This window comes from Sminthopsis crassicaudata, chromosome 1, assembly GCF_048593235.1.
Source record: "Sminthopsis crassicaudata isolate SCR6 chromosome 1, ASM4859323v1, whole genome shotgun sequence".
Taxonomy (NCBI): domain Eukaryota; kingdom Metazoa; phylum Chordata; class Mammalia; order Dasyuromorphia; family Dasyuridae; genus Sminthopsis; species Sminthopsis crassicaudata.
The window spans coordinates 606423261-606447494 of record NC_133617.1 but is presented as its reverse complement, the minus strand read 5'-3'; the positions used below and the strand labels follow the sequence as shown (position 1 = coordinate 606447494).

At 37.5% G+C, this 24234-nt stretch overlaps 3 protein-coding genes across 4 annotated transcripts in view; 1 reads left to right on the top strand and 2 right to left on the bottom strand.

Annotated features, from left to right (window-relative positions):
- MTREX (Mtr4 exosome RNA helicase) overlaps positions 1-12432 on the top strand; it is a 93114-nt gene extending 80682 nt beyond the window's left edge. The window contains exons 27-28 of the mRNA XM_074282502.1: positions 11514-11618; positions 12174-12432. Of these exons, the coding sequence (XP_074138603.1) occupies positions 11514-11618; positions 12174-12226 (158 nt within the window). The 3' untranslated portion in view covers positions 12227-12432. The remainder of the gene's footprint in view (positions 1-11513; positions 11619-12173) is intronic.
- Positions 3725-5252, bottom strand: LOC141552262 (zinc transporter ZIP10-like). Its single transcript, XM_074284659.1, is given in 3 exon segments — positions 3725-4661; positions 4664-5143; positions 5237-5252. Coding segments are annotated over 3 exon segments (1305 nt in total). The 3' UTR covers positions 3725-3852.
- Positions 12302-24234, bottom strand: part of PLPP1 (phospholipid phosphatase 1) — a 113651-nt gene continuing 101718 nt past the window's right edge. For both annotated transcript variants that reach the window (XM_074282503.1, XM_074282504.1), the window contains exons 5-6: positions 13357-13533; positions 12302-12770 (exon numbers count right to left, since the gene is read on the bottom strand). In XM_074282503.1, the coding sequence (XP_074138604.1) occupies positions 12639-12770; positions 13357-13533 (309 nt within the window). In that variant the 3' untranslated portion in view covers positions 12302-12638. The remainder of the gene's footprint in view (positions 12771-13356; positions 13534-24234) is intronic.

Genomic DNA, 24234 nt, shown 5'->3' with positions numbered 1-24234 from the left:
GTATTCCACAATTCCATTATGGGAATCACTCTATGCCCTACTTCCTATTCAGCATGAAGAATCAGTATAATAGTAGGCCTGTTCTTAGAGTCAGAAAGTTCAAGTACTGTCTCTGACACATACAGACTCTACACAACTCTCTTAACCTCCCTTAGGATTCCTACCACACCTCTTAGATGAAGTTAAAGGCTAATTGCCTACATGAATTTGTGAAAGGAGCTGGAGGGAGCAACTAGATGGTATAATGGATAGAGCATGTTCTTCCTGAGTTCAAATCCAGCCTCAGACACTTGCTAACAGTATAACCCTCAACAAGTCACAACCCTATTTGCTTCAATTTCCTCATCTGCACAATAAACTGGAGAAGGAAATGGCAAACCATTCTGGTACTTTTGCCAAGACAGCCTCACTTGGTCATAAAGAATCAGACGTGACTGAAACAATTTAACAGCAAAATTGGTGGAGGGATTTTTCTTGCCAGAAATATCCCTTTACACTGAGGAATTCACAATTCTGCATTCCTGTCTTGGGGGGGGGGGGGGGGGGATGGGTATAAGAATGTGAATTGTGGGAAAGCAGAGCTTAGATGGCAGAGTAAAGGTAGGAACTTGCCCAACCTCTCCCCAAACTACTCCAAAATCTTTTTAAAAATAACTGTAAACAACTTTTAGAGCATCAGAACACCCAAAAAGACAGAGTAGAGCATTTTCCAACCATAGGCATTTTAGCTCAGCAGAAATGGTGGGAGTCCAGCATGCACCCCCAGCCCAGTCCTGACCTCTGAATCAGTGATGGTTTCCAGACCTCTCTGCCAAGAGATACCAAACAGGAGCTGGAAGGTCAACAGAAAAGGTCTGTGGAGCTAGAGTGGGAACCACCATACAATCTCAGTCATCAGAGGAGCCTTAGCCAGCAAAATAGATGTTATAACTACTTTGGGGCCTGGACAGTCCTAACAGCTCCAGGGCAGAAAAGAGTGCTTGTGGTCAGATTCCTAGAAGGATCTCTGAAAACAGCTACACAAAAATCCTGAAGTTTGGAACCCTACACCTTGGAGTGTGCTCTGCTTTAACAAAGTGTTAGAAGTAGAGTAATAGACTAGGAAAATGAGCAGATAACAAAAAAAAAAAAGTTTCATACCGTCGGAAGTTATTATGGTGACAATGGGGATCAAAACACAAGTTAACAAAGTTGAAGCTTGTATAATCAAAGCAAGAGATAGAGGAAAAATTAGGGAAAGAATTGAGAGAGATGCAAAAGGAAATAACAAAAAGCTAATGAGAAGAATGCCTTAAAAATTGGAATTGAGCAAATGGAAGGTAATGACTTTATGAGAAATCAAAATACAATAAGGCAAAACCAAAAAAAATGGAAAAAAACATGAAATGTCTCATTAGAAAAACATCACCTTTCAAGAAATTATCAGGAAAAACTGACCTAATATTCTAGAATCAGACAGTAAAATAGAAATGTAAAGAATCTACCAATCACCTTCTGAAACAGATCCCAAAATGAAAACTCCCAGGAATATCATAGCCAAATTCTGGAATTCCCAGGTCAAGGAGAAAATATTGCAAGCATCCAGAAACAATTCAAGTATAATGGAGCCACAATCAGTAAAACACAAGATTTAGCAACATATACATTAAAGGACCAGAGAGCTTGGAATATGATATTCTGGAGAGCAGTGGAACTAAGATTGCCACCAAGAGTCACTCAGCAGAAATTCAGAGGAAAAGGTGGTCATGCAGTGAAACAGAATTTTCAAGCATTCATGATGAAAAGACCAGAGCTGAATGGAAAATTTGATTTTCAGATATAGAACTTTGAAGAAGTATAAGGAGATAATTAGGAAAGTAGTAATATAAGGGATGTAATAAGGTTTATCTGTTTACATTCCTACATGGAAGGTTAATGTTTGTTACTGAGAACATTCTTATTATTGTGGCAGTTAGAAGGAATGTGTATATATATATATATATATAGACAGAGGACACGGGGGTGAGTTGAATATGAAGGGATCTTTTTTTTTTTTTTTTTTTAAATGATGAAATTAAGGAGTAAGAGATGAATTACTGAGAAAAAGGGAAAGAAGTGGAATGGTGCAAATTATCTGCCATTAAAAAAGGCAAGAAAAAGCTTTTACAGTGGAGGGGAAGAGGCTCAAATAGGAAATAACATACCTAATAGGGATATAGAAATTTATTTTACCCTGGAGAAAAATAGGAATGGGATATAGAAAGTGGGAGAGGGTAATTTAAAAAAAAAAAAAAAAAAAAGAGGGCTTTTGGGAGAAGGGGAAGTGATCAGTAGCAAAACACTTTATATCTTTTTTTGTTGTCAACCAAAACAAATTTAAAATTTGATTTTGAGTTTAATTTGAAGCCAGATACCTTAAATAGAGAATTACAAATTGTGGTAGTTTTTACATGAATGTTACAGCTACATACATATGTATGAATCTTCATGTAATACACAGCCCTTTTCTGTCAATAAGTAAGGCTCTGTGCCAAGCTCAGCAGAGACTGCCCAGGAGGGAGAGGATGGGCAGATGAGCTTTGCTGTCTTGGGGAAAGAAGCGGCTTAGTGCAGTAGAGACAAGCCTGGCCCCGGGGAGAAGTCCTGTCTGGCATTTCTGGTGCTGGGAGTGGGGGGCTTGGATTGAGTCCCACAAATGGCAAGTGCCTTGCCTGTGCCAGTCCCACCCTAAGTAACAGACTCAAGGTGTAATAGGTGTAATTTTGGCTTTGTCATGTAGATTGAACAGGCAAGTTGTTGAACCCACCTATGCCTCAGTTTCCTCATGTAAATTGAGATAAAAATGATTATATTAGCCATCTCACAGAGAAGCAGTGTTGCACAGTGGATAGAGAGTGGGCCTTCAGTTTCTAGTACACACAGAACAAATCATTTATCTTCTCAGTGCTTCAGGCTACTTTCTAAAACTTTTAAATTGCAAAATATTTGCTAATCTGCATTGGAAGGTTGTTTATTCCTCAGGGAGCCCCAACTATGAAATCCTAGATCTGAAATTTAATAAAAATTTCTACTTTGTAAAATGATTATAATGCTCAAATGAGATAATGTATTTAAAATACTTTATAAACTTTAGAATACCATTTAAATGTCCTTTGTTGTTGTGGAGCTTATTTCTGGGAATGGAGATGATACATATGTCCATATAGTTCCTTAAAGAAATAATGTCAGGGGGAGCAGCTAGATGGCTCAGTGGATAGAACACTAGCCCTAAAGTCAGGAGGACCAGAGTTCAAATGGGGCCTCAGACACTTAACACTTCCTAGCTGTTTGACCCTGGGCAAGTCACTTAACTCCAGCTGTCTCAGGAAAAAAAAAAAAAAAAGAATGTTAGAGTGCTTGTATCGTATGTCATGTTTTTAAAACTCCCTTCTGGAGGCTTCACTCACAGTCACTGCTCTCTCTGTCCATTTTCAGTGTTGCATTTCATTCCAGTGAACATTGTTAAATTGTTAAACTTTGTACTGTCCCACAGTGTAAACATAATTTATCTGTGGACCTTAGTTTTCATATTTTTATTAGAAGAACTAAAAGAGCTTTTTTACTTTCTTGTGTGGACATTATAGAGATGAATGACAGGACTAAAGCTCTGAGATCTCCAAGAAAAACTGTTGTTTGTTGATGATGTTGTTGTTTTTTGTTTTTGTTTTTGTTTTTGTTTTTTTTTTTTTTTCATGGTTATATGCAAATTTATGAAACTTGTAAGTAGTGCAAGCCACAATCTTTCTCAGAGAGAGCAGTGTGCATACAGTACACGGGGCAGGTGCAAAGCCATACAGCAATGTCATTGTGGCTGACAGTGATTACTGCGAATGGTCAGAACTGGATGTCAAACACAATTTTATCTTCATAGAGGGCAATCACCAGCATGATGGCAAACCCAAAAAGTAATCCAAAATTCTGAAGAATAAATTGCCCCACAGGACAATAGCCATGCTCTTCATTGTCACCATCACCATGCAGCATTTCTGGAAGCATATCCACTAAAGCTACGTAGAGGAACATGCCTGCAGTAATAGCAAAGATCCAGAGGGTGATGTTATTGGCATACTGACCCACGGCTGTACCAATCAGCATCCCTATGTAAGCCATCATGGCAGAGAGAAGGTTGTACACAATTGCTTGCTTTACTGTCATTCCAGCTTTAAGTAGGACTGCAAAATCGCCTAATTCATGGGGAAGTTCATGGCAAAAAACCGCAATAGAGGTACTGATGCCTCCAGTCAATCCAGCACTAAAAGCTGCTCCTATTGCTAAGCCATCGCTGAAGTTGTGGATGCCATCTCCCATGATTACCATCCAAGCTATGTTAGCTATTCCAGTTTCCTTCAGATCTGATCCAGAATGACAGGGTCCATGTGAATGATGGGAATGTTTGTGGTGCCATTGATGATTGTGCTTCCTCAGCACAGTTTTGCTTTCTTCATGGTTGTTATGTGCTGCACAATGAAGATCATGTTCACGAACGGCATGTACACCATCACTGTGAGAATGGTCCACAATTTTCTCCTCTTCTATACAAAGGTAGTTCTTAGGAGGGGATTCTTGTTGGCCTTCCAAATCTGTCAGTTCAGTTTCATTAAGTCGATCTTCAGACACAACTGAATCATCGGTTCCTGCAAGAGCTGAAGCCAATCAGCATCTGGAGTATTATTTAATTTATGATCTGAAAGTTTCCTTCCAATAGCTGACTCTTCTGCTTTCTGCTTCATAAACCACTTCTGTTTTCCCCTTTGTTGTTTGTAATGCTTAAACATTCTTATACAGTGTTCAATGATGAATAGCAGATAAATGCCTCCCAGAGCTACATGTCCTTTCAATACTGCATCATATTCTTCCAAAAACTCTGGATTTTTTGTTTCATGTCCATGAGGATGTCTGTGCCCATGTCCATGCCCATGTCCATGTTGATGACTGTGATCGTGGCCCCCTTGTGAATGTGGAAGCAGATGAAGAAGTGCATCTCCACTCATTGTTCCCACAGCCAGTGCAACCAGGAATGTGAGGAGGAATTTGAAGCATCCTTGGTTAATTATGGGAACCAAGATCACACCTAGCAGTGATAGTAGGCTAATAACCGTGATAGAAATGATACCACAAATCCAGGCTCACACTCGAGTGCCGTGTGCATCTCCTCTCCGCTCGGTACCAAACCTCAGCTGCACCAAAGAGCGTATTCATCAAAACCAGCTGCGCTAGCTGCGTCGGGGCGACATGCCCGCCCCACGCTCGGCTACGCTGCCGGCGTACAAAGCCCCGCTCAATCACCCGCGCAGCCGCATCCCCTTCTCCAGTGAAAGCTCGATGTTGTTGTTTTTGATGATGATTACAACATCAACAACAGCCCATCCCTGCCCAGTCCCAGAGTTCCCTTTCAAGTAGAAAATGTTTTGCTCTTGTGTGATATCTATGTAGACATCTGAACAGAGCACCAAAGAGTCTGCAAACTTGACTTTATGGATTTTATTCAGTTTTGTGCTGAGTAGAAATTTTATATCATGAAATGTGAACTCTCTGCTATTTAAAACTAAAGACAGTTTGGGGTGATGCCCAAATACAAGACTCCACCTATGGGTTGACCTTTTCAGTAGCATACCAGCATTCCTGAAAGTTATCCTGCTTTCTTTTCTCAGTTCCTTAGGATTATTTCAACTTAAATTTAACTTTTTATCATTTGAACAATTTTAATTATGTAACTTTATTTTCTATTTGTAAAACAGATTTTGGGCTATAAGTATATAAACTAAGTTAATGTAATGTGCCCTATTTTTAAAATATTATGCTGTCTTTGTGCCATTCTTTTATTCCTTTCATCTCCTTATACCCTCATAATTAAGCATTCTGTTTTCCCTCTGACCAGAAGACTGAAAATCCATATGTGCTTATTTAATTTTCCTTCTTTTTTTCTTAAGTATTTTTCTTTTGAAAGTAACAATGTATTTATTGTATACTTTTTTGGAATGAATTACACATAACAGTGATTCTGTTTCTGCCTTGGTTTCTTTATCTGTGAAATTGAGACAATAATAGCATCTGACTTCCAGCAATCAATTGAAATAACATTTTCCCCAATTTTTTTAAAATGATTTTGATTTGAAAAAAAGTGAACATAGGATATGTTTATTAAATTCAGTCTCTATAGTTCTCTTTCTGGATGCAGATGATGTTTTTCAGTCAGGGTTTATTGGAATTGCCTTGAACCACTGGAAAGACCCAAGCTTATCATAGTTGATCATCACATAATCTTGCTGTTACTATGTGAAATGTTTTCTTGGGTCTTCTTGTTTCACTTAACATCAGTTCATATAAATCTTTTCAGGTCTTTCTCAAATTAGCCTGTTTATTTTTTATAGAATAATAATATTCCATAAACAAACAAGTACTATAATTTATTCAATCATTCCCCAACTGATTGGCATCCACTCAGTTTCCAGTTCTTTGTCACTACAAAAAGGACTACTATAAATATTTTTGCACATGTAGGTCCTTTTTCTTTTTTTATAATCTGTTTGGGATAAAGACTCAAAGAGGGACCTTGATCCTAAAGGTTATGCATAATTTTACAGCTTTTTGGGCATAGTTCCAAAATGCTCTTCAAGATAACTGAATCAGTTCACATCACCACCAACAATGAATGACACTTTGCAAATCTTAAAGAGCTATCTATAAAAATGTTAGAAATAGTCATTTCTATTCTATTTTCTTTATGAAATATGGTTTTGGTGGTTTGTTTTTTTTCCCCCAATGTGATGATTAAGTTCAGGATTAAGTGGAACTTTTGAAGAAAAAAAACTAAAGCCTTTTTCCTAATTGGGCATTTTCTCAATATGTCACCAGCTGTGAAAAGCTAAATATTTACTATCCTTTTATTTTATTTTTTCCATTAGAATTGTAATGTAATTAAGACAACACTTAAGTACCACTTCAAACTTCTCAGATTGGCTAAGATGACAGGAAAAGATGACAAATGTCGAAGGGGATGTGGGAAAACAGGGTCACTTGTGCATTGTTGGTGGAGTTGCGAAATGATCCAGCCATTCTGGAGAGCAATTTGGAACTATGCCCAAAGGGCTATCAAACTGGGTCTGTATCCCAAAGAGATCATAAAAAAGGGAGAAGAACCCGTATGTACAAAAATGTTTGTAGCAGCTCTTACAAAAAACTCTTTCTAATTTACTGGAAATTTAGTGGATGCTCATCACTTAGGGAATGACTGAATAAATTACAATATATGAATGTATTAGAATATTATTGTTCTTTAAGAAATAATGAGCAGGCTGATTTCAAAAAAAGTCTGGAAGGACTTATGAACTGATGACGAGTGAAGTGAGCAGAACAAAGACAATGTTGTACACGGTAAACAAAAAGATTATGTCATGATCATCTGTAGTAGATTTTAAATGCAGTGATTCAGGGCAATCCCAATAAGTATTGGATGGAAAAACGTCATCTGCATCCAGAGAGAGAATTATGGAGACTGAACGTGGATTGAAGCATAATATTTTCATCTTTTTTGGTTTTTGTTTGCTTGATTTTTTTTCTTTCTCATGGTTTTCCTTTTGGTCTTATTTTTCTTGTACAACGTGACAAATTTGGAAATATGTTTAAAAGAATGACACATATTCAACATATGTCAGATTGCTTAATGTCTTGGGGAGGGATGAAGTAAAGAAGAAAGGGAGAAAAATTTGGAAAACAATTTTACAAAAATTATCTTTACATGCTTTTAGAAAAATTAAATATTATTTTTAAGAAGAATTGTATTGATTTCTATAGGCTCAGTATGAAATAGTTCTTAATAGAGGGAACAAATCTTTTTATAATAGCAGATAATGAAATTCTAGCACATAGACACATTGGAAATTCTTAATTATTGGTCTTTCACCATAGGTATTCCCTTACATTTAAAAAAACAAAACAAAACAAAACAAACAAACTGGGGTCTTTAAAAAGTGGATAGTAGCCTTAGCAGAATCAGTATTTAACACTTAAAATCCTCAAAATATTTTGCTAATTTGAGCCTGTGAGAGTTAACACTGTCTTTTGCTAAGGAAGGTCATGTGTTTTAGAAATGCTTTCAGAGGGAAATACATATAAAACATACACCTCAGTTTTTTTTTTAATACTGTTTTATGTTTCCACCCAGTTAATGTGAAGAAAATTTTTAGTATTCATTTTTACAAGATTTTTAGTACCAAATTTTTCTCCCTTTTAAAAGGTGATAAGCAGCTTGATATAGATTTTATATATATACATATATATATGTATATATATAAAAACATAATTTCCACATTATTCCACATTGCATTAGGGTCATAATTAGGCATCTATTTTATTCTCCATTATGGAATGAGCAAATTTTTCTTTATTTCTTTTTTTTTTTTTTTTTTTTTTTTTTTTTTTTTTTTTTTTTTTTTTTAATTAAAGCTTTTTATTTACAAAACATGCATGGGTAATTTTTCAGCATTGACCCTTGCAAAACTTTCTGTTCCAAATTTTTCCCTCTTCCCCACACCTCCTCCCCTAGATAGCAGGTAGTCCCATACATGTTAATATGTAAACAATTTTTAATAGTCCCCTTTGAGTGATAGTCTGAGACCTTGGAGACAATGTTACCTGGGGCACTCTTTGGAAAAACATTCTATTTTAGAGGCTTTCTTTTACTGTGCTTATGATTCCCAGAGGGGTTTGAAAATCTAGGTATTTTTTCCTTTGGCTGTTAGGAATTTTTTTTTTCTGAAAGAAGAAAATAAAAGACCTAGGACTCTGTGTGCCACTTCTCATAAAGCACATTTAGCTTCAATTTGAACACAGAGCCCTTTCTCCTAGGCTCTGATCCTGTGCCTGCTTGGCAACTTCTTGGGGATGAGGTACTTGGCCTACCGACCTCACTGACCAGATTGTTATAATTTCTATTGTCTTAAGATTTAGAGGACAGCATTGATCTTTACCCATATCCCTAATAGAAATATTTCTTGTTCAACTGGATCTCCAAATGTATTGACTTTTTGCAGCGGATATCCATATTTGTAGATCCTTTGAAAATAAAAGCTATTTTCAAAAGCTTTTGATAATATTTTGGAGCACCAGGCTCCAAATAGTCATTCCTCTTAACATTTAATACTTTTTCTGGATCCAAATATGAGCACACATTAAAGTATGTCCTTAGGAAATGGTGAAATTAGAGGTTAATATTGTAAAACTCTGTATCATAATCATTCAGTTTTTAAGCTTCCTTTCTTGCCTTAATTTTAGAGAGAATTTACACCCTTTACAGGTGGTTTATTTTGAAGGCTGCAGTGGACCTAGAGGCACCAAAATAACCTGAAAAGGTGTGGAAGAAAAAATTTTACATGTGAATTGTTGTATTCTCTTACTCGTTTATAAATGTGATCTCAGGATTTGTAACAGCACTTGCACAGCAAATCATTCGGGATGTGTAATTCTGATTCTGGACAGCCATTATTGTATTTAATGTTAGTGGGTCCTTGCATTTGTGCAAGGACTTACTATAGCAAGTATTCATCTATGGGGGGGGGGGGGGGGGATTTCAGATTTTGGAAGGGGATCCAAAAACTGTAAGGACTAGGAATGAAAATCTTGTTCAAACAAAAATTTTCATTAGACAGATTTTTCTCCTACCCCCTATTTCTTCTGACACCCACCCCTTTCTTTTCTCCCACCTCTTCATTTATTCCCTCTACCTCCCCACACAGCATCTTTTTCTGTAGATACTTTAATATTTATTCATGTGCAAAATAATTTGATGACAAGAATCTGTCTACAGCAACCATAACAGTTTGAGAATATAGCCCACGTGTGAGCTCTCTGGGTGCCTTATGGCTTTCATTTTCCTAATTATTTTCCAGTAATCTGAGACTGCAACAAAATTGGGCTTTTCAGATTTGAGTTTAGCCTTTGCCAGAATGCCGCGTGGCTGTGCTCTGAAGATTTGCTTAGTTCAGTTATTTTAGGCTGAGTTTTATCTTAATAATTCGTTCCATATGGCTTTAAATGTGATTTGTCTTACAAATGCTGTTTTTTTCTTAGAAGTTGTTCTGTTGGTCAAAGTAATGAAATATTATGGGACTGGTTATGTTCCCCAATTATAAATGGGTTAAACTTAAATGTTTGGGAGATAAAGGAGCCTTCTTAGTTCTTAGACATAGGCTTTGGTTCTTGCTTGGAAATACAGAGAAATAGTTTGTCAGTTCTTGATACAGTACTTAAAACGACATTTCTTCATAGCCCACTGCAATATCTTCATAGCATAGAGAGAATTTGCAATATCAAAATCCTTTGGAATAGATGCTTCTGCATAATAGTAATTAAATTGTTTTTAAGAAATCAATTTAGCATTTTCAGTTTAGGTATGTAAATTAAATAGCCTTGTTCATTTTACTAAACTCAAAAAAGCTTACTACCACTCCCAGGTCTTCCCTATGCCATCTATTCTCCCTCTGGTGTATATGGCCTTAACATATGTTATGATTGAGAATTTTCCTTTCACATTCCATTGTCAAAAATGAGAGAATAAGGTAAAATCTTACTGTAGAAAACTGTAGAAGTTTTTGTTGTTTAGTCTTTTCAATTGTGTCTGACACTTTGTGACCCCTTTAGGGGTTTTCTTGGCAAAATTGCTGGAATGCTTTGCCATTTCCTTCTCCAGTTCATTTATAGAAGAGGAAATTGAGGCAAACAGGGTTAAGTGACTTGCCTAAGATCATACAGCTAAGTGGTTTCCTAGGCTGGATTTGAACACAGGAATGAGTCTTCCTGACTACAGGCTCAGCACTCAGTGTACGGTGGCGCCAGCTGGAGGACAGTGGTGGATAACAACAAGGTGTTTTGTAGTCATTTGGCCTAGCTATGCAGCTAAGCTTTACATAGTACCTTAAGGCATTCCAATCTGTTAACCCGTGACTAAGACAGCTAGCACTAGTGTTTTATTTTGCACACTCCCTAGCAAAAGATATTTAATGTCCCCAGAATTTCAGTAGTGGTGCAGGTAGAGAGACTGGACAGGAACACCAAAGGATGGGACAGAATACACTTGGCTTTGATATTAGTTCTTGTTCTGCATAATGGAGGTTGTAATAATAAAGGATTTACAACTGGTAGAGAACTTGAGAATTGCCTTGATTCTGTCTTTTGTGTGCTACAATGAAAAAGTCATTAACTGGATTTGGAGTCAGCAGATCAGGCTTTTAGTTCCCAGTTTTCCTCATATAGGTGTGTGACTATCGTACAGCAAGTAACAGCCAAACTTTCAAGCCAAGACCCAAAAAATCCTGTTAGGATAAACTTTTTTAGCAAGTGCCTAACTCTTTTAGGGAAAAAATGCTTTATAAATTCAAATTCATTGCTGGGCAATAAAATGTAAAATTCAATACAAATGTTCTCATGTGTCATATCATGTAATATATCCAGCACAGAAAATTTCCCAGGTCTTAGCAATTGTTCTTCTTTTTGACTAGGCAGCATAATTCGTTGTATGAGGCGTCTGGAAGAATTGCTTCGGCAGATGTGTCAAGCTGCAAAAGCTATTGGAAACACTGAGCTGGAGAATAAATTCGCAGAAGGTTGTACCTTATCCATAACCAATGGAATTTTTCCTGATAATTATAATTAGGACCATTTGCTTGTGGAGGAAGAGATAACTCAGAAGAAGAGAACTCAAAAGTTTTACAAAATGAATTTGAAATATCTTATTCCCAATAATATTTGGAGGGGGGAGAGGCACATCAATTAATAAATTGTCGTATGTTGGGTTTTTAGGGGGCTTTTTTGCATTCTTGTACTTTTTATCAATCAATCAGTATAAGTAGATTAAATGGATTAATTTGACCCTGTTGAAGGCCAAATTGATGTGAGTGGCCTTTGTGTTTAGTCATGAAATCTGAATTAGTATTGCTTTAAATGATATTTATTTGCTCTATTTTTCTATGCTGTATCAGAGCTTTATTTTTCTTCTTTTTGTTATTGGTTGTTTTTTTACTAGTCAAAATGTTTGTAGAACTAACACTAGAATAATTAGGGCCAACGCTAGGGAAATATGATAAATGTCTTTTAAGTATTCAGTTCTGATATTGTGTTCCTGGTAGCTTAATGTTCATGTCTATTTTTCTTTATTGTAGGAATCACCAAAATCAAGAGAGATATTGTGTTTGCTGCAAGCCTTTACCTATAAAATCATCATCGTTCAACATTGCAGAGACAAGCTCTTTGAATTTTCTATAAACAGACAACTCATTTCAAAATGGTCTTCATCATAAACATTTTAATTTGTATTGTATTTAAAACAAGCATCATTCTAGCAAAGTATATGACATACACATTTGTACATAAAAGCATTACCACATTATTTTAATAAAAAAAATGTACAGGTGGGTAGTGTTTTAGTGAAAGGCTTGAAATCTTTTGAATGAATTTTAAAGCTATTATTGTGTTAAATGTGACTATATACACAGGTAAAGTGGGCGTCTGAGAGGTATAGCAGCAGCAGTCCCTTAAAGGCTTTTTACACATCAGGAAGAAAATGAAAATTATCTTTTCCTCCTGCTGTTATCATTTTCCCTTAGAAAGCAGGAAATTGAAGCTCCTTATGCTTGATGATTGCTTCCATAATGATTTCCATTTGTTGGTGTCTCATGCAAAGTTGTGTGTGAGTCCTCTTCTTTTCTTTGCTTAAATGAACAGTTTCTTTCCTCAAAGAAATCTGATACAAATACAACCTAAAAAGTAGATTGAAATATTGTTTACTGAAATTTTCTCTAGAATAAACCAAGGGGGAGGGGGACAACTAAGTTTTAAGGAATTTTTTTAAAGTTTAATATTCTTTGTACTCTTTTAGTTAACTTTATACATCAGATTCTGTTGTAATTTGCCTTGGTATTCAGCTAAGTATGCTTTAGTGTGGACTGTAGCAGCTATTTTTACTATGCTTAAGGGCTGCCAATTAAGTTTACTTGAGAAGGAAAAAAAATCACTCACTAGTGAGAAGTCAGATGATTTATAGATGGAAATCTCATCAAATTCAAAAGTTATTCTTTTGTGTTGGTCTCAATTTCAGGGGAGGTAGTTATTAGGTAGAGAACCTTTGTCAAAACTGTTAAATTTTACAGTATCTCTTACCAAATTCTAAGTTCCATGGGAACAGGAGCTAAATTTTTTTAACTGAATGGAAAATTTCACCTGAAAAAAAATTTTTTAATGGGAGAACCTAACTTCCTTCATCTATAATAAATATAAGGCAGCTAGACTGGTTTGAAAATCCAACACTTAACCTTTTAGGCCTTTTAAGCTTTGTTATATACTTACAACAAGTATTGCCACCACAGCTCCCTGGATGAGTCCAGTTAGCACATCACTCCAGTGATGTTTATAATCAGAAACACGAGAAAGCCCCACATAGATAGATAAAGCGATGAAAGCAAACTGAAGTGTGGGTCGCACAAGTCGTGCCCAATCTGCCTTCATTCTGGCTTGGAGATAAAGCTAAAAAGAACAAAAAGGAGGTGAGCAGTGCAGTAAAATGCCCATATAAAACATTGTCCTATCAACAGCTTTTATTTTATGTAATAAGTTTTCAAGTTTTAAAAGGTTGGCTTGGTTTATTATTTATGATCACAAGAGCAAGATGGAGTGAAAGTCAAACTGTTTTCAGTCCCCTAAAACAAAAAAAAAAATCACAATGAAAGGACTCCAAGAACTAAGGAGACATGATAGTTAAACATCTACTGTTGGTTCACGATACACTATGAGGATTAAAACCACTGCTACTAAAAACGCACAAGAATGAGTTTAAATTACAAGATCCACAATATGATCCCAATCCATAATCAATTTGCTAAAACAACACTTAATAACTTCTTTGGAAATAAAAGAAAGCCATAAATGAAGGTTTTCATTATCTCCTTAGGCCAGCCCTGACCAAGGTAGAGAGAGATAATAACACATCAGATTATATGTATTCTAGATTATCATATACCAGATTAGTGAGCCACCCTCTTCTCACCATTTACATCTTCTAACTACAAATTACAAGTTTAGAATTTCTAAGAAAAAATTGATTTCTGATCATTTACATAGTGTGTTCCTATTTCATTATACAATCTGATAAGACTGGTCTGCTGGGAAAAGCCTTGATTTTTTTGGGATGGTTAGTCATTCTTTAAGACAGTGTTCTTAGATAGCTGATTCAGTTACTCTTACTCTCCAGACACAGGATTAGCCTCCTCTCTACCAAATGCCCTATGGGTTTCAAAAATTATTACCTCTTCCTAGCATTAAGCCCACTGATTTTAGCCAGCCATTTCCTATTCAAATTAAAACATATCCAGGCATCAGAGAATTAGCAAGTATAATGTGAACCTCAAGTCCAACTCCTGACAACAATCCCCTCTCCCTGGTTTGTTAATCACATAATGAGCTCACTATGGATCTCCTTATTCCCCTTTCTGATATATCCTTATTGTCTCTGAATGATGTAGACTTGAAAGTTCTTACATAGCCTGAGTTAATACAATCAGTTAATCTCTCCTAAGAGTAGGGTCTACAGAGACATAAAACAAGCACTAGGGAAATAATGACAAATATCAATGACACCTCCAGGAGTGCATAGTATAAAAACAAGTGTTACCGAGCATAGTCATATTTTACTCCCAAAATACTTTGTTGATAAGCAACATCTCAATTCTACTGGTAGGTTTCAGTGGTTCTTATTTTTAAAACATTTCTTTAGATTCTTAAAGACTTTAGAACCTTAAAATCAGAATTTCCCAAATTACAGAGGAAAGGAACTCTCAAAAGAAATAAAAGAGGTGAGAGATTGAAGTTCCAGCTGAGTTGCTCCAAAAAGAGGAAAACTTTTGCCAATTAGATTGTTGAAGGTTTGGACAATAAGGGGAAAGATGAAGGGACGCAAAGAAATGTAGCAGGAAGGAGCCCAATCTGAGATGGTGGCAAAAAGGCTTCTGGACACAAGGCAATTCACAAAGGTCAGGAAGCTGGCAGAAGTACTGGAGGAAGGAGGTGTGGTAAAGTAACTGGGATCATATCCAAGGATCACAGAACAACCCAGGAGCTACATGAGAGAAGTCATCACTCCTCTAAGGAAAACGGTAAAATGCTGGGGAAAGCAGAGATTATAAAGAAAAAATCTGATGAAAAAATTTTCACCACCCACCAAAAGCTATCCATGAAAAGAGGTTTGAGACAGGCTAAAAATCACAAATTTAGAAATAGAAGAGACCTTCATCAGAAAAAATGCTCTTAACAGTTAAGAAAACAGAACTAAATAGGTGAAGGGATTTGTTCAAAGTCATCCAGATGCCCCAGAATCCCTTTTCCCTATAAGTAAGCTTTAATACAAAAGGGGAAATAGCATTGCATGAAAGCCCTATGCAAGGGCAAGCTGGTCCTTTCCCTCAATGTCTTCACAGTCGATCATGTGGTACTGGTGGGTTTAGCCTTCTCAGACACATTCATAGAGGGTTAACTGCTCGGTTGAAATTCAGAGTCTGCTGAAACTCAGCTTTGCTTTAAGTTAGAATCAACTAGAGAGAAAGGGAAGGCCAAGTATGAGGAAATCTTAGCTTGCCACTATGTGTTCCATTGGATTTATCCTTCCCTAAAGGCAGGGGGAAAAAATGATCCAGTCTCCTGTTCTCAATTATCTAAGTGGAAAATTCCAAACTCTGTCTTCACCCCATAAGTACTAACAAGCACCTCAAGTTCAAAACATGAAACAATTCATTACTATCACCCTGACTGAGGATGCCCTCTACTTCTTTAATGAGTTATCTACTATAGATGACACTGGAGTCTTCTATGATTCCTTTTTCCTTTACCAGATTTTTCTCCCTTCTTTCAAGTCTTCCCATGATCATCACCCAAGCAGAGATTCAACCTTTTCAAGTAACCAATGCTGAGAAATATAAACATGCAAAGAATTATGATATTATACAAGGTGAACAAAAGATAAATGGGAGGTAATTTTTAAGTAAAGGCATTAATATTGAGGTTTTCTTGCAGCATGTGAAATTTAACCAGCTATTTTAAGGAAACGAGGAAAAAATCAGGAGCTAAGGATGAGCAAAGAGAGTATTAAACATGTAAAGTACATTGAGTAAAATTTCGAGTAGGAAAATGGAGTTACTTCTGCAAGATAGGGACCTACAATCATGGGACACTAGAAACAGGATGGAAATGTAAGAAGATTAGAAAGGGAAGAAGGGTCTAAGTCATGAAGGGCTTTAAAAACCAAAGAGAAATTATATACTGATTCTATAGGAAATATTTAATTAAAAATAACTTGTGAAAACAAGAAATGAGGTAGAAACAGTCTGTAAGGTATTGGTAACAGTGGAAATCCAAGGGAAGAAGTGAACTAAGAAGAATCATCAGAATATGATCACTGAATGTTCACAGAAACAAATCTGAGGTGGAGGGGCCTCAGGGCTCAAAGTACAATCTATTCTTGATCAAGAGCATCACTCAGACCACCTCAGACAGAGAAAGCAGTGCCTCATGTGACAATGCACTGTAAGTTCGGAGGGCATTTAATTTTGGGGATTCCTCGCACCAAACTTGGCAACCTATTATGCTCAGGGCTGCTTTAAGTCAAGAACAAATCTGTTCTTACTACCACAACCCCCCAAATTCCTGAAGAGACAGCTGTAGGCTGGAAATTTAGGTTGTCCTCTAGCCCTGTCACTGTCCTGGCCCCCAGGTACTACCTAATGAGAGTTTCTAGCTACCTGTACACAAGGAGAAAGCTATTCCCTAAAAGGATCCTTGCTTTGTGACAGGAGAGTGGAATGTTTCAGAAGGGAAACAAACTAAGCCAGTAAAGGCCCTGGTGCGGAGAGGAGACAACTCTAAGGAGCTGGCTAACCAGGCTGGCTTTCCTCGCATAGATAAGGATCCTTTGTAAATTAAGCTCTAGTCAGTAAACAACTTCGTTTTTGACTTAGAATATGGGGTAGGGTACCAAGAGGGAACCCCACAGACAATTCTGAGTCACAAGGTCAGAAACAACTATTTTTAAAAACACTTTATGAAGTCTGAACCAGATTTGTTCTATAACGTACAAGATAAACTTGTGTTTGAAGACCTTGAATGAGAGCAAACCATCTCCCTTCCACTCCAAGCACTGGAGAGGTTGGCTCTATCGAGCCTAAATGTGTGCTTCTGCAACATCACCACCATCCCTAGTCTGTGGCAAGGTAGAACAAGTCCAACTCTTTCCCTGTCACCTCTCCTCAAATACTAAAAAGAATGCCATCATGTCATTCTCCCTCCTCCCCCCCAGCACTGCCCCCTCCAACAAGCTTTCTACAAGTCATTTCCTAACTGACCACTTCAAGCAGCTATAGGAGAGAAAAGTGTTTTAAAAACCAGGGAAAATTCTCTCAGCTCCCTCCTGCAGAGGGAGCCCTCATTACTGAGTTCCCACTAGGGAGCCAGCTCAGTGCTAATCACTGGGGATACATAGAAAAGCAAAATCCCTGCCCCCCGGGAGAGGGGGGCATCCTGAGAATGTTGGGCTGGAAGAAGCCAGAGGCCACCTTTAGCTGAGGAAGTGCTGAGGTGACAAAGGCCTATGGGGGAAGGGGGAAGAGGGTGCTCTGTGCGCACACACATATCAGATGTTTCTAAAGTAGAATAAATAAGGATTAGCAATAGACTGGACCAGGGTGGGAGGTAGAGAGAGGAGTCAAGAATGAAACCTAGGGAGGTTGAATCCTCCCTGATTTATCATAGGAAACAAATGACCCACATGTGCAAAAATGTTTGTAGGAGCCCATTTAGTGAAAGAGTAGGATGCCTCTAAGTTCAGGAATGTCTGAGTAAGTTACAGTACATGAAAGTAATGGAGTATTGTTCTATAAAAACTGATGAACAAGCTGATTTTAGAAAGCCTGATGCTGAGCAAAACAAGCAGAACCAGGAATACACTGTACACAGCAAAAGCAAGACTGCAATGATCAACTATGAAAGATGCTATCTGCATCTAGAGAGAGATCTATAGAGACTGAATGTAAATCAACACATACTATATTTTCATTTTTTTTCCTTTTTCTTCTTTTGTTTCGATTTTTCTCTTCCAATATGATTCATAAGGAAAGGTTTTTTTAGTGAATTTGTAACAACAATTAAAAAAAAGGTTATTTCTACATGTAACTGGGGGAAATAAAATTTAAAAAAAAAATTATACTAAAAGCCATGATCAAAGAAAGTGCCTAGATAACGCATTTCAAGAAATTAATCAAGAAAACTACTGTAACACCTTGGACCCAGAAGACAAAATAGAAAATGAAAGAATCCACCAAACACCTTTTGAAAGATCCCAAAATGAAAACTCCTAAGAATATAATGGTCAAATTCTAGAGCTCCCAGGTCAAAGAGAAAGAAATACTTCAAGCAGCCATAAAGAAATAATTCCAACCTTGTGAAGCCATAGTCAGAATCACATGAGATTTATCGGTTTCCACATTAAAGGAGCAGAATAACCTGTTATGGGCCAGAACTTGAAACAAGGTGTTAAGTAAGTGGATTTGAGAAGACAGTGGTTAAATCTAATTTAGCATTGATTTAATCATACAACAAATAATGGTTTCCTAGTGATATAAGGACTGGTGTATAGTATACTCAGTGTAGTGCATATAAGCTAGAAGCTCTCAGGGCCAGAAGAAACAAGAGCACTAGAAGTTCTCAGAGGCTGAGACAGATTCATTCCATCTTCCACCTTTGTGCTGGATGGAGGCTGAAGTACAAAGCCCGGGAGATTCAGAAGCCAGAGAAGGCAGGCGGGAGTTCAAGCTCTAGGAACCAAGGAGAAAGATAAGCCTCCAGAAAAACTAGCTGAGTCCAAAGTGAAAGAGACAAGACTTTGAAGGAGACAATAAAGGATTTGGACTTTAATCCCTGGCTGCACTTGTGGTGATTACTGAACTGAAAAGGAAGGCTGCCTCCAGAAGCCCCCCAAGAAACCTGCTCCCAGGGAACATTACATTTTAGAGAGAACATTACAATAACCTATCCAGCAAAACTCAATACAATAAAGAAAAAACGGATATTAAATGAAAGTGAGGACTTTCAAGCATGTCATTTTATATTCAAACTCAGACGCAAGAGAAGCTTAAAAGGGGACAATGTGAGAGATAATCATAAGGAATAAAATTAAACTGCTATAAAGGAAAATGATACATGTAACTCCCAAGAACTTTATCACTTTTAGGGCAGTTAAGAGTTTGCAATGACAGAGGGTATGGATATAAATCAATTATGTTGTAATGATCTAAAAGAAAAATGGAGTAGGAAAGAGGAATTCACTGGACGAAGGGGCAAGAGAGGTAGAATGAGGAATGCTTTCTCACATAAAAAAAAAAAAGGTGAAAGGAAAAGCTTTTATAATAGTGGGGGAAATGGGAGGGAGGGATAGGGGCAAAGCTTGAACCTTATTATCATAAGAATTGGTCCAAAGAGTAAAGTAAACACATAGACACTCAGTTATATATAGAAATATAACTTACTCAACAGGAAAATAGGAAGATAAGAAGATGATGATGATATATATAGGAAAATACACAGAATCATTACTGTGAATATGATGAGTTCACCCTCCCCCCCAAAAAAATAAATAGAAGCTGATAGAAAAATGGCTTAGGAAACAGAATCCAGCTATATATTATTCAGAAGAGACACAGGAAAACACACAGAGTTAAAAAGGTTGGAGCAGAATTGAATATGCGTCAAGTGAGGTTTAAAAAAAAAGGACAGAGGTAATAATCATGATCTCAGACAAAACAAAAGCAAAAACAGACCTAATTACTAGAGTTAATTAGGGAAACCACCTTTGGCTAAAAAGTGCTATAGACAGTTCTATTAATATTTTATACAGCTAATTTCTCCAATAAGGACCTCATTTCTCAAATATATAACAAATATGGAACTGAATCAAATTTATGAAAATAAGAACCGTTCCCCAAATGATAAATAGTCAAAGGCTATAATCAGGCAGTTTTCAAGAGAAACCAAACTATGGTCATGAAAAAATACTGTAAATCTCTTTTGATTAGAGAAGGCAAATTATAATGATTTAAGTAGTACCTCATATCTATCAGAAATGGCAAATGCTAAAGGGGATGAGGGAAAAATAGATGTACTAATGCATTGATGGAGTGGTAAATTGGTCCAACCCTTATGTAGAGCAATTTGAAACTAGACTCAAAGGGTTATAAAACTATGTATACCCTTTGACCCAATGATATTCACTACTAGGTCTGTATCCCAAAGAGGACAAAGATAAAAGGACCTATATGTATAAAAATATTTATAGCAGGTCTTTTTTGTAATGGCAAAGAATTGAAAATTGAGTGGATGCCCATCAGCTGGGAAGAGGCTGAACAAGATTGTGATGGAATACTGTGCCATGGGAAGCCACAAAGGGAATGGTTTCCTAAAAACATGGCAAGACCAATATGGAGTGACATAAAGTGATGTGAGATTCCCTGGGAGATCATTGCTTGCAGTAACAATAATCTTGTAATAATGATCAACTGTGAAGGAGTTGGTCACTTTGATCCAAGGCAACTGATGAAAACAATGCTACCTAATCTCCAAAGAGAAAACTGCTGAACTCTGAGTGCACAATGAAGTTTAATTTCCTCACTCTTTGTTTTTCTTGCTCTTTTTAAAATATGGCTAATATGGAAATATGTTTTGCATGATTTCACATGCATAATTGATATCACATTGCTTGCCTTCTCAGTGGGTGTGGGAAGACTTTGGAGAAAGAGAGAATTTGCAGCTTAAAATTAAAAAAAAAAAACTTAAAAAGAGTTGCAATCAACATCAAGAAAAAAATATTTTGGGGAATATATCGCTTTAGTAGTAATAGTATGATCCTCATTCTAAGGCTTTTCTATTGAATATGGTCACAGAGTCTCAGGTACAGCTTTGTATTTAGCCCCATCCAAGGGGAAACATTACAGCAAGAGTGAAAGTACTGTGTCCAAAGACACCCTGTCCCCTGCCTCCTGTCCTTTCCTTGAGACTATTTCAAAAGCCAGAAACGATACCCAGTGCATTTTCTTTAGGGTAAACAACTCCATCTTGCACCTTGGAATAGAAGCTTTAACTGAAGTCATTCTCTGATGCCAGGAGTTCATGACTGGGAAGCTTTTGGCCACCAAAAACCATCTTTAAATGACTATGGAGTCCTGCTTCAACTGAAGATTGGCCCTGGAGGCTGATGCCCAGGGTAATAAGATGAGTCATCTGCAAAGGATTTTATTTTTTTGCGGTCAAACGTTTTACATAAATGTGAGGGCTGGAAAGCAAGAAGACATCTGTGTATTCAGAGGCTGAAATGAAAACCGAGTCCAACATCCACGTCAAGTAAATATTTCCATTGCTGATATTCAGTGAAATGCAGCACACAGCTGTTTCACTTAGAAGACTCATTAAAAAAAAAAAAAAAAAAAAAAACCAAACTATTTATTTGGATTTTTGTTTTCATTAAAGCTTTACATCTGAGGTTGACAGACTTAATCATAAAACTTGTATTTAGTCAAGTTAATTTACTCCCTATTATTATTTCTCTAACTCCCTTCCTCCAAACCCTACTTCTTGCCCACAACTGGCTCCACAGCAAGCCTGTCTATGCACAAGCAGGCTCTCTGCCCCTGGCCAGCCTCTCTCCTTCCCCTCTGACCCCCTCCCACAGCATACAGTAGGGCTGTTGACTGACAGGGCACACTTCGAGCTGCTACCCCCATCTCCTCACCCCCTAAATGCTGGGTGCCTTGTGGGAAAAGATCTTGCTAGCAGGAGGCGAGTGGCCAGTTCCGAGACTTAGTCACTATGACCTCCTGTGAGCAAGGACTCAAGTGGTGTGTGAAAGACACGACAACTGGAGTTGCTGAAAGAGTCAGAAGGGGGGTCCAAGTTATAAAATATAAATATAGGGCCTGCACTAGAGGTTTTTAGTTTGGAGCTATGAAAGGTAGAGAAAATAAAGGACCATAGCTTGAGGAGATGAGTTTAAGTTTTTCTGAAAGACAAGAAAATCCCAGGTATGGCTGTTGGTAGCAAGAAATAAGTCAGAACATAAAGACTGAATGAGAGAAAGAAATGGAGACCACCAAGGATCTCATGAGCCCCTGAGTTGGGATCCAGCATCTTGTGCTGATTTTTGGTCACATACTTTTAGCCACCTAATGGACATTTCAAACTGGACCCACACACATCTGAGACTCATCGTGTCCAAAACAGAACTCCGTTGTTTTCCATCCAAAACCTACCCCCCCACCCCAACTTCCCTGGTTTATGCCAAGGACGCCATCTCTTAACATAAGCGTTGCGAGGTTGACAACTTCCATGTTATCCTTAACTTTTCACTCTCCTTCCCCCCAATATTTAGTTATTGCTGAATCCTATCATTTCTATCCCCACTAAATTGCTCCCATTCATTCCCTTATCTCTAACTACTATCCTAAGTTCTATCCTAAGTCCAGGCCCTCCCCTGGGCTATTTCAAATAACTTTCTCCTAGTCTCCCTATGCACAGCTGCTAAAGTACTAAGATAGATGGAAAGAAAAAAGAAAGGGAGGGAGAGAGGAAAGGAGGAAGATGGATTTATTAAAGATCTACTGTGTTAAGGCTTCTACAAATATTAATTTAATCATCATCTCCATTTTCCCTTTGAGGAAACAGAAACTGGTTCACCCTGGGTCACATAGCTAGTCTCACACTGGACTGAACTCAGATCTTCCTAATTCTGAGGCCTGTGCTCTACCCATTACATAACCTGTTTTGTTTTGGGTTTTTTTTGGGGGAGGATAAATGTTGAGGACCTTCTGAGTTAAAGAATGGCAGGGATCCCCCCCCACTCCAAATAGAAATCATGCCCCTGGCAGCCTCTACATATCAATAAAGGTGAAGCCAGATCTTCAGTTACAAAGGAGATGGTGTTGCAAGTACAGAAAAAAGACCCCGAATGGGCAGTGTAACATGGTATCTGCCACAGAAGAATGCCAGCTTTATTGATTCTCTATTCAAAGCAACTGGTTACATCTGGCAGCCTCAATAGCATTATCTTCCACTTTGGCAACCTCATAATTAGGAAGAAAGAGAACTTAGTGATAAAAATGTGTATGTAAAGTTGCCATGCTGATGAGCCTCTACTGAACAGTTGAAAAAAGGCAGTGGGAAAAGCTCAGAATGTATTAGCAAGGTCACAGCTTTAGCCAGATTTATGGAAGCAATTCATCGAGGCCAATTCTCCTTGGATGTTGTTTATATCCAAAGATTCAAATTGCCCAGCCAAACAAAAACAGTACACAGGACATAAGGAGGAGAAATGGACAATTAAACAAGTTGTAGGAGAGATAGCCAGGCAAGACTTAAAGGAGTACTTGTTTCTCCAAAGTATTTGCTCATACTGTGAGAACAACAGAATTATAGCCGTAGAACTCCAATTGCACATAATTTAAGAACAAATGCAAAGCAGTCAAATCTAGAGAATAAAATGTAGAAGGGAAATATTAAATGCCTTTATCTTTTCCCAAGAGAATGCATTTTTGTTTACTAGCAAAAATCCCTCGAATGCTGAGCAATGAAGAAAGGATAAAGTATTGGGCTCAGGATATATACTACTATTAAAAAGGAGGCAAGTAATGGCCATAGCTAATCCATTCCCAGGACCATTCCTATGGTAGAAAGAAAAAATAGTAGACTCAAAATCTGGGGAAAATTTTGCATTTAAAAAAATTGAGAGAGGGGCAGCTAGGTGGCCCGGTGGATAGAGCACCAGCCCTGAAGTCAGGAGGACCTGAGTTCAAATCTAGCCTCAGACACTTAACACTTTCTAGCTGTGTGACCCTGGGCAAGTCACTTAACCCCAAATGTCTCAGCCAAAAAGAGAGAGAGAGAGAGAGAGAGAGAGAGAGAGAGAGAGAGAGAGAGAGAGAGAGAGAGAGAGAGAGAGAGAGAAAATAGGTTTATCCATTTCTTTATAAGAAGTTTATTTTATTTATTATTATGCCAGGTTACCCTCTTCTCTCTCTCTCTCTCTCTCTCTCTCTCTCTCTCTCTCTCTCTCTCTGTCTCTCTCTCTGTCTCTCTCTCTCTCTCTCTCTCTCTCTCTCTCTCTCTCTCTCTCTCTCTCTCTTGTAAGGGTGTGTATGTTAT